The sequence below is a fragment of the Schistocerca gregaria genome, chromosome 1 (assembly GCF_023897955.1).
Source record: "Schistocerca gregaria isolate iqSchGreg1 chromosome 1, iqSchGreg1.2, whole genome shotgun sequence".
NCBI classification, from domain to species: Eukaryota; Metazoa; Arthropoda; class Insecta; order Orthoptera; family Acrididae; genus Schistocerca; species Schistocerca gregaria.
Genome location: NC_064920.1, coordinates 738,933,081 through 738,949,867, shown reverse-complemented (window position 1 = coordinate 738,949,867; position 16,787 = coordinate 738,933,081). Strand labels below are relative to the sequence as shown.

The following is a 16,787-nucleotide window of genomic DNA, read 5'->3' as shown; positions in this document are numbered from 1 at the left end:
GGACAGTTCGACTAACGCAAGTAAATGAAATGCTGTTTGCACTGTGTTACATGCGTTTCACTTCCTTTTATGAGTGCGGCATCTTCACTGGCGATTTGTGATCTTATTAATCCATATGTACCGTCCTGGTGTTGTACTTAGTCGGTCTGCGTCCACCTGGACGTCCGATTTCCGGTGTTTTGCGGGCACATTTAAACTGGACACCTCTCTTCCACAGTTCACTGTGTTTTCGTTTGGTGTATTTACTGCAGGCAGTGTTACCTAAAATCGAACATCCTTGTGTACGCAGACCAGCTGAGTACAGCTCCAGGATGGTACACGTGGACTAATAAGATAGCAAGTCGCCACGGAGCATGCCTCAGAAGCGGAAGTAAGCGAAACGCGTATGGCACAATGCAAACTGCATTTCACTTACTTGCGTTAGACGTACCACAGCTCCAAGAAAATACAATAGTAATTAACATTACATATCCCACACTATTTTGTATGCAAACTACAAATAATATTTTTGAGGAAAGTCCCTTCAGTCCACACAGCACAAATATTAAGTACAATTTGTTGTGGCTAAGGATATGTAGTTCTGATATTGTGGTTCCATACTTGTAATGGATCTTCTGTAAGACTTACGAGAAGATCTCGTAGAAGGCAATGTTTTGGATAATAACTGAACCGTGATGGTAGGTCCGTTTACTCTCTAGTCTGCAAGTTAATCTTTTCCTGTGTTCTTGCGTAATGTTCGCTTCGTAAATCAGACCTGGTTTCTCTGTTTTTCTGTACTGTAACAATGTGTTGCCCATCCTCACTGACTGTCGTTCTGTCAGCTGCAGGGATATCCTTTGTGGTTGTTATTACCTTCGATGACGCTGAAGCTTGTTGAAAGTGTATTTTCATAATACTAGAATCGAGAAACGTTGATATGGCTAATAGGTTAACATGTTCAGATGGTAGTACGCGCATTTTGATTTCTGTCATTATATTTCTCTTCACATCTTCTCAAATAGTCTGTACAGGATGCACGCCTGATACTTGGATATTCGACGTAATAGTCATTTGGATTACTTTACTGGCTGCAACGTACTTATCTGCGAAAATTTCACAGGTAGCCACATCTACAGCCCGTAGACAGTCACAAACATTTTCCAGATCTATAATGTTTGTGGTCCGTTAACATGGGTAGTGTTTGACCATGCCAGTTAAGGATATTAACCAATGAGCGCACCTGAAGAAAACACTCCAGTCATATAAAACAGTGAATTTCATCTATTGATACTTCTTGTATCAGTGTGAGGTCTGATTTTTTTCTTATCTCATCACTTGCTACTAATATACAGGAAGTATAAAAAAGAATCGTCCGATTTGACACGTCTATATTTCTGAAACAAACAAACATACACAATGAATTTTGTTATTGCATGAATGGGAAACTGATAGAGTATTTTTCTTACCTTTTCATCAGTGTTTAATATGGACTCCTTGAGATGCACGGCATATGTCAATGCAGTATTCAGTTTGTTCCCACACTGCATCGGGCATGTCTTGAGTTACACCTTCCACAACTGCTGTTATGCGATGTCACAGTCCTTTCATTGTTGTTGGTAATGAAGGCACAAAAACAGGGTCTCTTATAAACTTCCGGTGATCTTGGAGGCCAGTAACGCAAGGCTGAATCATTTGGTCCGGTGCGACCGATCCATCGTTCAGTAATCCTTTGATTTAAAAATTAACGCACTTCCAGATTCCAGTGTGGTGGTGCCCCATTCTGTTGCTAAATGAAGTCGTTCGAATCAGTCTCCAGCCGTGGGAAAGCGAAGTTCGCAAGCATATCGAGATATGTGCTTCCTGCAACACTGTTCTCGGCAAAGAAAAATAGACTTTTTCCCGTGAAACTGCACAAAACGCATTAAATTTTGGAGAGTCCCTCTCATATTATACAACTTCACGTGGTTGTTCCGTAACCCATATTCTCACATTATGGCAGTTCACCTTTCCATTTAAATGGAATGTTGCCTCGCCACTAGACACTAAGAGTGGAACACAACTATCATCCTCCATATCGCCAAGAACGAAATTACAGAATTTGACACGTTGTTGTTCGTAACCTTCACGAAGAGCTTCAGTAGCTGAATTATGTATGGTTTCATGCGTAAACGTCGACGAAACACACGCCAGAGGGACATCGGGGTCATGTTGAGCTGTCGAGCTGCACGGCGAACGGATTTCTGCTGACTCCTCGTAAAACTATGACGGATGATTTGCCTTTACAGAAACAACCTGTTTCTCGGAATTGTTAGTGCCTCATCTAACGCTCTGTGGTGTAGGAGGATGCACACCATATCTAGTACGAATTTACAATAAAATGAACACCCTTAGCTGCTTACAGCCGTCGACATACGTCAACGGCGACAGATGAAAATGTGTGCCCCGACCGGGACTCGAAACCGCCATCTCCTGCTTACATGGCAGACGCTCTATCCATCTGAGCCACCGAGGGCACAGAAGATACCGCGACTGCAGGGATTTATCTCTGGCACGCCTCCCGCGAAACCCACATTCTCAACGTATTGTCCCGCACTACATTGGTAGTGCCACCGCCCATTATACTCATTACTCGTGGCGCGTTGCCGATTACCGTAAGAGTTCGGGCACTGTTTGTGCATTCGCACAGAAGAAGAAGAATATGGTCAAGTGGCCGCTGAGCCTTCACTACATATATACGAAGATGGTATCTGTTCTTTCGGACATGTCCGAAAGAACAGATACCATCTTAGTATATACCTAGCACGAATGTCTCGCTGAACAGTTATTACTGACCAGCAAAGCGCAAAACGTAATACACAAAACGCTTTCTGTTGTCCCGGCACCAAAAACTAGAGCTGTAGTGAACGCACATTGCTGCTACATAGTGGAAGCCCTGTAAAACTCGAGACTTTGCTCTTTCCAACAGTACGTTGTTCACTCAGATAACAATTACCATTTTTTTAAAAAATGGGGTGATTCTTTTGGCACATTCTGTATCGTGGTCCACAAAGTCAGTGGACTTAGCTTATCCAGTAACGCGGAGATGTGTGTACAGCGGTGGAAAGGACGTGAAGGGTGTTGTTGTTGCTGTGTATAATAAAGGCTCTTGTCTTTCTAGTTTTGCTCCTCTCACCTGTGTTTATTGCTTTCTAATTTATTCGCTGTCGATGTGGAAGCAACTGCGGCTTCGTCCTGTGTGGTGGACGTGATACGCCACGGCAAGCGCAGCCCCGCATCCCCTGGTGAGACTGTGCGTTGTGTGCAGGGGTGGGGTGCCGGTTCCCCGGCGCGCCGGCGCACTCGTCGGTCTTCTTCTCGGACGCGGCGCTGACCGCGGGCACCGTCGCCACCTACTCGTGCGAGCGCGGCTTCGAGCTGCTGGGCCCGGCGCGGCGCGTCTGCAGCGAGGCCGGCGCCTGGCAACCCGAGGGCATCCCTTTCTGTGGTGAGTACCTTCCTGCTGCCACCACTGCTGCTGCCTCTGCAGTATCCTGTTTGGCGTCCGGCGCTTGCTGTCATCATCACTCTCTACGACACTCCAAATTACAAAATACGTTACAGCAATACGTTGAGGGGGCTTTCACGATTAATGCGTAAATATTACTAAATATTTGTGACACATAATTCGAACAGCCTAAGACATCGATAGTAATCACATAACAAGTATTTAAGAAGAAAGTTTCGAGTAACCTAGATTTATTTCTCGTTCGATCTGCCAGATACATTTTACAAAGAACAGATAAGATTAATACCAATCACAATAAACGTTTGGAACTTACAATGTGGAAACAAATTATATCAGTTATTACATTACAATTATGTCGGGGGAACTACATTACTAATAGAACAAAAATCACATAAATTGAAGACAATTAATTACACAGTAACATTACGATTATGGAGTGAATAGTAAACTGAACGCCAGCACCTAACGATGGCCGAACGCCTCTGTGCCTCCCGGCCCAGCCCGATACACAAGGAGTAACATAAAAGACCTTATTAACAGTCATTTCGTCAAGACCTGTCCGCGAATTTAATTCATAGCTTGGAGATATTTTTGAGTAAACCCTTCGTCGAGTTGTTGTCACGTCACATTTATCAGTCTCGAGCTTTCGACGTCATCGACAGCAGGTATTCCAATAAACGTTAGGAGCTGGAGTTGGTCGAATTACGTCATGGAGACGTCACGGCACCATGGAGCTTCTGTATGCTACAGAGATTACGTTGATGCCAGTGATGGTAGCCGTTCAAAAATGGTTCAAATGGCTCTGAGCGCTATGGGACATCTGAGGTCATCAGTCCCCTAGAACTTAGAACTACTTAAACCTAACTAACATAGGGACATCACACACATCCATGCCCGAGGCAGGATTCGAACCTGCGACCGTAGCGGTCGCGCGGTTCCGGACTGAAGAGCCTAGAACCGCTCGGCCACTCCGGCCGGCGATGGTAGCCGTACTGATTTCCTTAGGTGGTGGACGACACACATCAAGCAAATGTTTCCATGTGCCGCAAAGGTTGTAGCTAGTGTAACGGTTAAAGTTATTGTTACACACTCTGATGTCAATGGCTTCTGTAACGACAGAATCACAGTAGATAGGTACATGGCGTAATATTTCCGTTTCATCAAACTTAATCCTGTGTTTCTTCTTGAGGCTGTGTTCGCCAACAAGAGGTCTGTCGAAATTGCGATATTTAATGTGACGCTGGTGTTCTGTGCAGCGTTCTGAGATCGCTTGTGTTGACTGAACACTGTAAGTGCTATCAAATTCACAAGATTTTTGTAAATTATGCCTGATGAAATGGAAATATTATGCCTTGCATCCATACTGCCAGAAAAAGATGCAACAGCCTCGAGGACTGTCTTCAGTGGCACCACGTACAATATGTGCAAAATGAGAGGTTGTAATGTTACGATTCAAATGTCACGGTCATCGGCGACCAGGTGCTGCTCAACAGGCCTGCCTATACACCCTCTATTTTTACTCTGCAGGCAGTAACTGCGCGTAGTTTAGAGGAGAATAGTGTTTCTAAAATTCATTCTAGGGAACTACCATGCCCCACCGACGATTACATACTTCAGCCATTTGAAGAGGGTCGCATTATGGGGCTGCAACAAGCTGGGTGGATGTGCACATACTGGGAACAATGATTCAGTGGTGTGTCGCTGTCATCAGTGGCCTGTGGATCGTTCCCACACCAGTAGACGGGGTTCTGGATGTCCGCGCAGTACAGGCGCACGCCAAGGTCGACGCACTGTGGTAGCAACGGTGGCCGACTGAACATCATCCGGGGACGAAATCCGGACACATGTCGCACCTCCTGTGTCATCACGCAGCATTGGGAACTGTCTGCACGTAACAGCTTTGAGAACCTCTGTGCCTCTCGCCAGGCTGCCAATGACGTCACGACATCGCCGAGCACGGCTACTCTGGTGTCGTGAGAGAGTTGACTCGAGAGAGGAATGGCGCTCGGTTGTTTTCGGTGATAAAAGTAAATCATGTCTGTATGCGAGTGATGGACGTACATGTGTATGACGCACATCTGGCGAGCTGCCTATTCCGGAGTGCACTCGAACACGATAGGCAGGTCTCACCCCAGCGAGGTTTCAAGGTGTGGGGGGCCATCAATTACATCTCACGGTAACAGTTGGTGTTTCTTAATGGTACAGGCTACATTGTACAGGCTGTTATCATCCTGATACTGCCATTTCTTCAACAGGAAGGTGATGTGCTTTTTTCCTACGGCGCAACGTGTCCCTTGGTGATATACGACGACTGCCTGAGCAGCAGGATCACCAGATCTTTCACCAGCAGAACACGTATGGGACTTGGTGAAGCGGGAACTTCCTAGTTCTGCAGGGCCTGCGAGACTCATTCTTTAATTGCAAAAAAAGGCCCAAGAAGCTTCGTAGAGTCTGTCGAAGGATTCTATTCGGAACTAAGAACGTCTGCATGCGAGATTACGCGCCTCCGTTACCGCCGAAAGACAGGGGAAAATTTTACTGTGTACTGATGCGACTATTTGGACACCCATTATTGTGACCTGTGTGTTTCATTTGTTCTGATTGTCATCATATACTCCTGCAAAGATGAATTACCCGTCACCTCTCTTGTCAATAAAATGACCTTGTCCCTGAGGGTGCTGCATTTTTTCAGGCAGTGTACCTACTGCGATTCTGTCATCAAAAAAGCCTTCGAAATCGGAAAGTGTAACAACAACTTTGATCGAGACAGTGACTACACCTTTAGTGGTGCATAGAAACTGGCACTCGACGCTGAAAGGCAACAGAGAAATCAGTTGACTCATCCACCGTCTAACGAAATCAGCATCGCTCGCAGTGCCCTCCATTCAAAGACATCGACGTAATCTGTGGTAGCATATAGAAGTCACATGACTCAGTGACGTCTCCATGACTAATTGAAGCAGCTAACGGCCTGCTAAAATATCTCCTTACCGGCGACGACGTAGGAGGTATTCGAAAACTCGGGACAGACAAATATGTATGAAGTCTGTGAAGCACTTTATTCATCAAGAGTGCAGCCGCGAAAAACTCCGTTCTTAAAGCAATATTTTTGTTAGTAATACACCGTCTTCAGTCCCAGCATGCTATTTTCCTGTTTTAGTCCAACGCGTTTCGGAGCTACAATTCCATTTTCAAAGAACAGGTTGACGGGTTCTGGAGCTACATCTGCTGCAGTTTATCAGAAAAATGAATAAGGAGATTTCACTTGTCCCTTACATATGTGAATAACCTCCTTCCTCTTCATCACTTCCACGCTCTTCCTGAGCTCTATTTCGCTCTCACCCACTATGTCCCACCTCATGCTATACCTGCTCCTGTCCCTCCCCCGCCCCCCTCCAGAATACTCATAACAAGGAAGGCAAATCATGTGCAGTAAATGTAAGAATAATTTTGTTGCCACTGAATTGAATTATTTTCTTGTATTTTGTTCCTGCGTGATATATAACCGACAGTAATATGACTCTTGCTTGCGTAGTACACCCTAGAATCATAGATTAAAATCTGTCATTTTTATAATGCATTATACACATAAACACGCTACAAAATCTGAAGTGTAAGTGTAAATGTGGAAGTTTTCATAGATACAAAAAATGAACCTTTCGTGGCCAAATAAAGGAAGCTGTTAATAATACTTTGTTTATTGCGTTTATCTCATCTGAGGTAGATATCAATTTTTCCCATGTGCTATTCGGGTGTGGAGCAGTAAAGAAATAGTCTGAAAGTGCTTGGATGAACACTCTGCCAAATACTGAAGTGTAAATTGTAGAGTAGTCACGTAGATGTAGACATAGCGTAAAACAACTATATCGTTCATTTATTAGTAGGTCTTAAACTGAAGCAGATGTAACCCCAAATAACTTCGATGTAATCCTTGAAATTCGAGTTGTAGCCACAAAACGCATTGAAAAAAAAATCAGGAAACTAAAATATTATGCCTGCGGACGAAATATTACTTACAAAAATCTTCCTAAGCTAATTTAAAATGGTAACAAAACCATATCCAAATTTTAACAATATAAATTTCAAATTTGGACTTTTAAATCAGTTTATTAAATAAACAGCATTACGTGTCGTGCTCGTGGTTTGAAAACATGTGATATCTCATCTCGCTCTTCGCGGGAGCACGGGTAAACGAAAATTTAACCCAGTACCCAGTCTATGTTTACATAGGACCTTCAAGTAAGCATCTGCGCCGCCCCCTCCCTTCCCCCCCCCCCCTCCACAAATAAAAAAAAAATCTTGAAGATATTCTCCGCAGATGGAGACGAAAGGTTGAATTTCTTCAAGAAATTCTTTCGACCGCGTCTTAACAGCCCGGAATATTTTAATACGTGTGACAAGCATGAATGCGCCTCTACCGCCGTTGTCGCCTTGAAACGTTTCCAGCAGAACTCCAGGAGAAGAGGAACGTCGCCCGCGATCAGGGTAGGCGTGCACGCTGCGTGACTACGCGAGCCGGCCGCAGAACTGTGTCACCGCACGGCTGGTCTGTGTGAACGCGGCGCTACGCGGTGCTACGGTAATTCACACCCACGGCCCGACCTTGCGGAAGCGAGATCGGTTACCTCCCAAATCGGCGGACGAAAGTGTGTCAATAAATTAGGCCACCGAGTCTACATTTGTCCTAGTACCGCGGTATTCTGGTAATTCACATTTTGGATGGAGAAAATTTTGTGGCCGTATTTGGTGAAAAGAACTGAGTTTTTATTACGTTAGATGGGTGTTCGGGATGTCCTAAAAGCTTTGACTTTATCTTTTAGCTAGACGGAAACGAGTTGGTGGTTGTAAGTTAACGATTCAAGAGAACAAGTCATCCTCAAAATTTTAATCGCCTTAAAATCCGAATGAAAGATTTCGAACGAGAAAGCTTCCATTTTTAGACATTGCAGACGCAGCATACTTCATCTCAAAAAACAGAGTCCCTCTAAGAAAAAAGGTACAAATCTCTTTCTATTCTTCTTTTCCTTTTTGCCATTGAGCACAGTGTCAATTGAGTGCACTTTTTTTTTCTACTGGTCTTTATTCTCCCATTCTCATATATTGCAATCTCTTTCGTTCTTCTGTCCATGATGTTTTCGTACTGGATGTAAATCTTAGAAAGATACAGCGACTTTTTTTATTTTACTTGACAGTCGCCGTTTTACAATGCCTGTTTTCTGTATTCCCACTTCTTCCAGATCGTGTAGTACTTCTTCGATGCAGCATATTCTGACTCTGTTTTCCGTAATAAGCTTCATCAGCTGATGTGTCATTCTGCGCTAGTATACTCAAAGGATGTATCTGAAGAATACAGCTAATTTCCTTACGATGTTGCTGAGCCTCTGCATCTGGATTTACAGTTCCTCGTTCGCTCATCTTCTACATTGACTATCTACTGTTCTTCGTGGTCCCAATGTCCTCCAAGTTGTCGCCTACTAATTAATCCTCGTCTTACGAGGTTCAAACTTTCTGGTGAGCATAAGGCTTCAGGGTGGATCACCGTCCGGCAATGTTTTAATTTTCATTGATCGAAGGATTCGTTAAATCGGCTCATAAATTAAACAAATAAAAAGAAACAAGCAGAACGATCTTCGTTTACCTCCCTTGGCTGTGTTCTTTTCGGACAATATCCTTTCGTAGCCATACAGCGCAGTTTCCTTGCTCAGCAGTAAATATTGTTACTGGACCCGGGTTGACTTCCCGCGTGTCAACTTAGGGAATCCACGCATGGACCTACATTCGATGAGGTCTGACCCTTGTGACTGTGTGTGTCTGAAGATGGAAGTTTGCTCTTTCGCAGCTTGTAGATTTTAATGTCGTCAGATTTTAAGATGTTTAAAATTGTAAAAGTAAATGGGCCGAAAAATTATCTTAAAAAGTCGTACGCTATCCGTCAGGCATCCACATGGCAATAAGAATAACGCATTTTTATACCACGTAGCTACTGCGGCCATGTCAAAGGTTTTACGGCATGTAGCGTCCTGTCATACTTTGATTTTTCGCAGTATACAATATTCTACTACTCACAACGTCGTGAGGGCGTGTCCTTCTTAAAATATTGGTCACAACTACGTCTGCGGAAGTTCTTATGAATTGAATCTGTTCTTTTCCATGGTAGAAAGTCTAATTCCCATGGCTGCTGATATACAATGAATATTGATCACACACTTACAGTTTGAAACACGACTGTGGATTCGCAAGCTTTTCCTTATTTCTGTTCATGAGCATAATTATCTGTGTCAGGGTGCAATAGATTTACGACCTGTAAAACAACCTTGGAGTTGCTCACACTTCCTGCAGAGATGTACCTTGGCATTTCGGATGTGTCACGATGCTTCATGGTTACACTGCTGGTTTCTAATGGCGAAGACGAGCCTACTGCATTACCTTGACGCGACCCTACTACTCTTCCACCGAGAGTTTAATTAATCACCATTCAGCTCTCCTCACTGTAGATTCTTATGAATTTCTACAAAAGTCAGTCTGAATACGCTTCTCTTTCTCTTTTAAGTCCGGTAAGAGTTTCACTATAGTAGTTTGTCACGTAAGAAAGGAAATATCGTCTCACTGCGATGTAAGTTCCTGTGTGTGTGTGTGTGTGTGTGTGTGTGTGTGTGTGTGTGTAGTACTGTTAGCTTAACCCGACTGGAAAAGAAAATACAAAAAATAGCTCGTGGCAGCAATCAAAGTATTTGTTTACTTTAAATAATCATTATCTTCACACCGACAATTGCCTTCCTTATAGAAATTACCACGTTTCATCCAATGTTTGATCTAATGGGTTCAAAATGGTTCAAATGGCTCTGAGCACTATGGGACTCAACTGCTGCGGTCATCAGTCCCCTAGAACTTAGAACTACTTAAACCTAACTAACCTAAGGACATCACACACATCCATGCCCGAGGCAGGATTCGAACCTGCGACCGTAGCAGTCGCACGGTTCCGGACTGCGCGGCGAGAAATCTAATGGGTGTCTGTCCGTTCTTCGTAAAGTCTTCTATAACGATGAAATTACATTTGAGGAGGTATTCGGTAGTCGGCTGAATGTTTTACTATGAAACAGAGTGTCATTCTTAACATATATATTTGATACAGATAGATGTACTCTTACAAATGTGGTCGTGTAGCAACTGATGCAATAATAGTTTCCTCACTTCAGTGAAGAAAAAAAGCCATCCTTCCTTTCATAGGCGTTAAGCGCTCTGACTTACGAAACCATTATGTACAGAGGCTAACGAACGAGTTACGAAAGTCACTTACCTGGTCCCTTCCTCTTCAGCCGCATATCAACTTAAGGATGTTTCGAAACTTGGTGACTGGCAATGCTGATGTAAAAAGTGATGTGGTACCCTTCTCTTGGCGTGATGAATACCCGCTCTTAGAAAGTAAAATGCTGTAATACGGGGCGGCTGCTGTAAGGTTAGTGTGCCAGCGGCGGCATAGTATTAGGCTTCGTAAGTACTGTCTTCGCACTGTAGAAGCAGTAGTACTAATTTGACACACGTTCTTCAGTCTCCATTACCAGAATTGATGTTAAGATTCTGTCGGCAATCTTTCTTCATTTATAATTTTTTAAATATTCGTAGTATCTCGGAAATTATTTTACTGTGACAGTTACCGTATTTTATTTCGGGTAGAGATCCACAGAAATTTGTCTTGTTGATGATTTTAGAACAGTTCAAAGACTAATATTTCGTGCTTTTTCGTTTAAAACGATTTTTCCGGTCAAAGGCTAATCTCGATCACGGACTAAAGCTGCAGAATCGTGTCTAATACAACGTGACCGCCAAAGCATGCTTAGTCTCGTTGCGGTATTACATTTCTGGATAAGGATGCATACAGACAGTAGTGATGCTACACTGCAACGTTTTTGTTAACACGAAATGAATGAACCTACGCCGGCCAGTGTGGCCGAGCGGTTCTAGGCGCTTCAGTCTGGAACCGCGCGACCGCTACGGTCGCAGGTTCGAATCCTGCCTCGGGCATGGATGTGTGTCATGTCCTTAGGTTAGTTAGGTTTAAGTAGTTCTAAGTTCCAGGGGACTGATCACCTCAGATGTTAAGTCCCATAGTGCTCAGAGCCATTTGAACCATAAATCTACAAAGCAAAGTGGGATTAGGCCAGAATTAACAGTGTCAAACGAAGAAATACCGCAGAAACGTGGAAGGAGACGGCATTTAGTGATATGAGCAGAAATCCGATATGAAATACCACCACTGATGATATTTTATTCCAATAAAACGAAACCCGTTTAGCGACAAAATAGTACTTTCTTGTAATTGCAAAGACGGGTTTAAAAAACCTTCAGTAATTATAAAGTAACTACGGACGACAAATGAAGACTGCTTCTCATTACAAAATCATCAAATTGTCACAGAAGAATTTGAAATCAATGATTGCCATTGTATTAAATGATGGAGAATGCAGTTTTCGCTGAAATGCAGAGAAAGATACAAGATTTTAATTAATAATACAAGCATTCATTTCCATACTTTTTTCACCGAAGCTTGGAGCTTAACTTTAAGCAGGCCTGTAGCTGGTGGTCTATTGGTTAGAGTGGTCCCGAGTTCGATTGCCGACCAGATAGGAGACTTTCTTCACTCTGAGACTGAGTTTTTGTGTTGTCCATTTCATCTCATCCTCATCACAAAAACGCGCAAGTCACCGAAGTGGTGTCAAACTGAAAGACTACCTCCAGGCGGCCGATCAATCCCAGATGGCATCACCCAGCCAATAATGTTATAGGAACATTTCATTTCAATTTAACCAGCAGATTGTGGAGTGGAGTAATGCAAATCACAGACGGGGAAAATACATATGTACGAAACAAAAAGTCCATCTTTCACATGCACAGGTTGAACAGTCAATCAACATTACTTTGCAATCAGCTAATCAGTTTAAACAATGACGGTCAGCATCTTCTGGACCGCTTCCCAATGAAAAAAGCTGACAATTCGTTTAGCAGTGCTGGCAATACTTTTCTAATTAGCGATATTCCGTTTTTCTATTACTTTTGGACTACCCGGCACGTTCACTTGCTTAACAGTTGAGGCCCATGTTGGGGCGTGTCAGTTACGAAGCTGCCAACAACATTTCTGTGTAGCGCGCTACAAGAACTGTCTAAGTTCGTACATACCGCGCTACGCGTCAGAAAGCACGCAACTAGTTTCTGCGGTTAGAGTGGGCAACCAGGGCCGCGGAAATAACTGCAGTGAGGAGGCAGTTAAGAGCGGACGGAAAAACTGGGCGCTCGGACTGGGCGCCGTGCCAGTGGGCTGTAGGCAGTGGGCGCGCTAGCGGGAGGTAACGGGTTCGTGCCCCGCGGTGGCCGGTGTCATCCAGATGGCACCCGCTCTGCGCCAGCGCCACGCGTTTGCCGAGGCGGACTGGCTCTCTAGCGGCGATACACTTTCGGCATTTCAGACATGCTACGCAGGACCAAAGAGACCCTTAGGAACATGTTTACCCTCATTCACTTCAGAGAGACATAGATGACGTGTTGAAAAGATTTCGACCTGGTACACTAATAAAAAAAATAGTTTTAATGAGTTTTTCCCGTGTTGAGCAACGCCGCATATACTTGATCTGCGGAACAGTTTTGTTTAGCTTCATAATATTATACGTTCTGGAAGGATTTATTACCAACTGGAATTCATCCAAAGTTTGTAAGAGAAATACTCCTTTATTTTCCACAGCTAAGAAATGGGTGTGAGTGTAACCCCTTGTGACCGTACTTTTCTTGGAGATCATTCACGTGACATGGCTTGGTTGGTTGATTTTGGGGGAGGGCACCAAACAGCGAGGTCATCGGTCCCATCGAGTTAGGGCGAGGAAGGAAGCCGGCCGTCCCACACCGGCATTTGCCTGAAGCGATTTAGGGAAATCACAGGAAACGTAAATGAGGATTGCTGGACGAGGGTTTGAACTGTCGTCCTCCCGAATGTGAGCATTCAGCTGTCTAAGTTCTTCCTTTTTGTTGTAATATAATTGCCTTATACACGGTATGATGTTAGTGCCATTTCATATAGGACGAACCAGAACTCGTCGAACAAACTTTAATATCTGGTAGTATAGACCAGTGCAAGAAATAAGTGTAGTAAACATGGTCTCTAGCCGGCCGCGGTGGCCTTGCGGTTCTAGGCGCTGCAGTGCGGAACCCCGGGACTTCTACGGTCGCAGGTTCGAATCCTGCCTCGGGCATGGATGTGTGTGATGTTCTTATGTTAGTTAGGCTTAAGTAGTTCTAAGTTCTAGGGGACTGATGACCTAAGATGTTAAGTCCCATAGTGCTCAGAGCTATTTGAACCATGGTCTCTAAAATGTGTACCGGAAGAGCTGTGAGCACTTGTTCGTTTTCATTACCATGAGACTCATCTCTTCTACTGAAAACTCTTTGTTTTTCATATTTTGAGAAGAAGTAGTACGGTCTAAAATAACAAAAAACTGTCTGGTAAATTTGGACTCTGGGCTGCATGCATTAAGAGCTCTAAGCACCTGTTCATCTTCGTTACAGTGAAACACATCTCTTCTACTGAACAAGTGTTCGAATGTCTCAAGATAGGAATTTTAGACTCGATGTTTACTGGATCTTTTTTCTTGTTTTGGTCCATACTACCTTCTGCCAAAAAAATGGAAAGCAAAGAGCTTGGAGTAGAAGAGATGAGTTTCACAGTATCGAAGATGAACACTTGCTCTTATTCCTTAAAATATTCACTTTAGAAACCATATTTGCGTGACAGTTTTTCCTTGTTTTGGTCAATGTTACCACTCTGTTCTTAATTTGTTATATTTTGCAGTATATCAGTTGATAATGGCCGTACGCCGGAAATTGCAGTAGTGCAAATAGATAACCTTTTCCAAAACTTTCTTTCTTCCTTCACCAAATTTCCATAGCCTACACTCCACACATTCTGACGATAAAAATATGTAGTTGGTTGCCTCTTACGCTCTAAAACGATTGCGACGATGACAACGCTCTCTGCCAGTGGGGTGCCTAATATAGAGCAGAAACAAATGCTGTTGAGGGGCAGGAAACGGTTGTTGGTAAAACATAAAAACTTTGTGTGAGATTATACTGACTCATGGTCTGATTTATCGCCTGAAGATGATATTAACAAGCCGCTGATTTAGAGACGGAGCAGAACCAATTCCAACGTGATTATGCGCACCTTTCAGTACTCCGTAATAGCCGCTTTAACGTCATTGTTGTAATTGCAGCCACATGTTAAAGAACAGTTTGCAGTTTCATAGAGAACTTAGGTTTATGTTAATAAACTGTAAAGCGTGTACTGACGTAAGTTATGAACCCTTGCCAATTCCACTCCTTTGCGATGTCTCAGTGACAAGCGTTCAGGAAATGGAAACCTGTTGGTAACCATGAGACAAATATGCGTTTTGCTTGACCATGTATATGCTTTTGTTTGCTTTCGAATGAAATATACCTTGATACAATACAATCGCGAAAACTGCAGTTAGCGCCGTGAGCAGTATGTACACGTAAATGAGCTCCTGCCAGCTCGCAGAGATCTTCCGGCGTTTTTCGCCGCCCCAGAGGCGAGAGGAGAAAGCGAGCCGTGTAATTACTGCAAGTAATTGCGCGACCAGCGCGACGAATCTTTTTCCGGCGGCTCGGGCTGCACACGGCGGAAGCCGGCGCTTCGCCCCCAGCTGGCGCCAGCTCAGCGCTCGTACAGCACGCCCTAGATTATCCGTATGACTCATGACCAGCCAGTGTTCGAACTGCGGCCAAATCGCAAAAAGCGATCGTTACCATTCGAAAGACAGCAATTTTAATTCCCAACATATGAATCTGAGAGCACCCAGTAATTAATATCGTTGGTAGTTTTGGAGACATTTTCCTAAAAACCAGTTTCTTTACTCATAATTTAGTAACAGTCGCTGTGTTTCTGTGCCTGTGTAGATTGAACCCTTTGGATTGAGACCTGTCATCTCCGTTTGGGGTCAGGGAGGGTAGCATTCATTTTCATCAAATATTCCTTGGTAACAGCGAATCTTGTCTGTAAAAGCTGCTGCTGATACAGATGTAGCCTCCCTGACTCGCATTATTTCTATTCTTTCCGTGGGTAAGTTCTAATAAATAGCGGACTTTCGCCGGCAAAAATACAGCTGCAAAACAGTGGTTGATTAGTAAATGTACGACATAAGAGACGCAAAAGTGTGTGATAAACAGTTTGCTTAATTTTACTGAATACAATGCAACGTAGACTATATATAAATGCACAGGGCTTTTACTGCTCTCTGGCGTTTCCTGCCTGAGTAGGCTTTCAGAAGATAAAGAAATATGAAATCAACCGCAGCACCGCTGTTTGTCTTATGGATCTTGTTTACGAATAGGGCAACCTAGAGTTCATATGATCTGTACTGACGAGATTCTTTATTTCTAGAAAGGACTTGTCCAGTTTCAGGTTCAAGGAAATACTATAGCAGTTTACGATGGTACCGGTCCTACTTCAGCTGCCAGCACTTGGCCGATCGAGAGGACAACATCAGCTATAGCTGAAGTTTTTCACACAGTCGTGTACAGAAAGGGAACGTTGTCAGAAAATTGTTGCAAAGTGCAGAGACTGCAGGAGATCAGCACCTAGAGGCTAAGCAAGTATACGCATACGTATGTAATGTATTACAGACAAACGAAAATCCTCGGTAGCGTATGATTACAACATTGGTAACCAACCACTAGAATCAATACGAACAGTCGAGTATCTGTGAGTAACAGTCCGCACTGATTTTAGGTGAAGGATCTCATTAATATAGCCGCGGAGACAACGTGTACCAAAGTGATATTTAACGGAATGTATGTAACGAAGTGCATAGTTACCAACCGTGCACATGCAGGGTGACGGCTCCAGAGAGCGACCAAATGGTGTAATTTGCCCTGAATATGACCCCATCGCGGGTTGAAACCGGTTGGCGGCAAAATAAATAATGCGATTGTGACTGTCATTTTGAACAATTTATTATAAGTAAATTAATCGCTGTTTATCTCCACACAACTATGTTGTCTAAAAAAAATAATATTGGAGGTTAATAACTTTTGGTACACCTTGTCTACTCTGCAGCACGTTATACAATGACTTGCAGAGTGTAACTGCAAGTTTAGAGAATAAAGAAACTACGAGATTTTTCCCCGCGATTGCACCACGCTGAGTGAGTAATGATTGTCTGAGCGCCCTGGTTTCTTCACTGGCGAGACAGAACAATGCGGCAGTCAAGGGGCGACTGTGTTGTACCGTGACATTTAA

At 43.6% G+C, this 16,787-nt stretch overlaps 1 protein-coding gene across 2 annotated transcripts in view; it reads left to right on the top strand.

Annotated features, from left to right (window-relative positions):
• Positions 1–16,787, top strand: part of LOC126267256 (uncharacterized) — a 250,102-nt gene that overhangs the window by 62,682 nt on the left and 170,633 nt on the right. For both annotated transcript variants that reach the window (XM_049972306.1, XM_049972317.1), the window contains exon 2: positions 3,284–3,463. In XM_049972306.1, the coding sequence (XP_049828263.1) occupies positions 3,284–3,463 (180 nt within the window). The remainder of the gene's footprint in view (positions 1–3,283; positions 3,464–16,787) is intronic.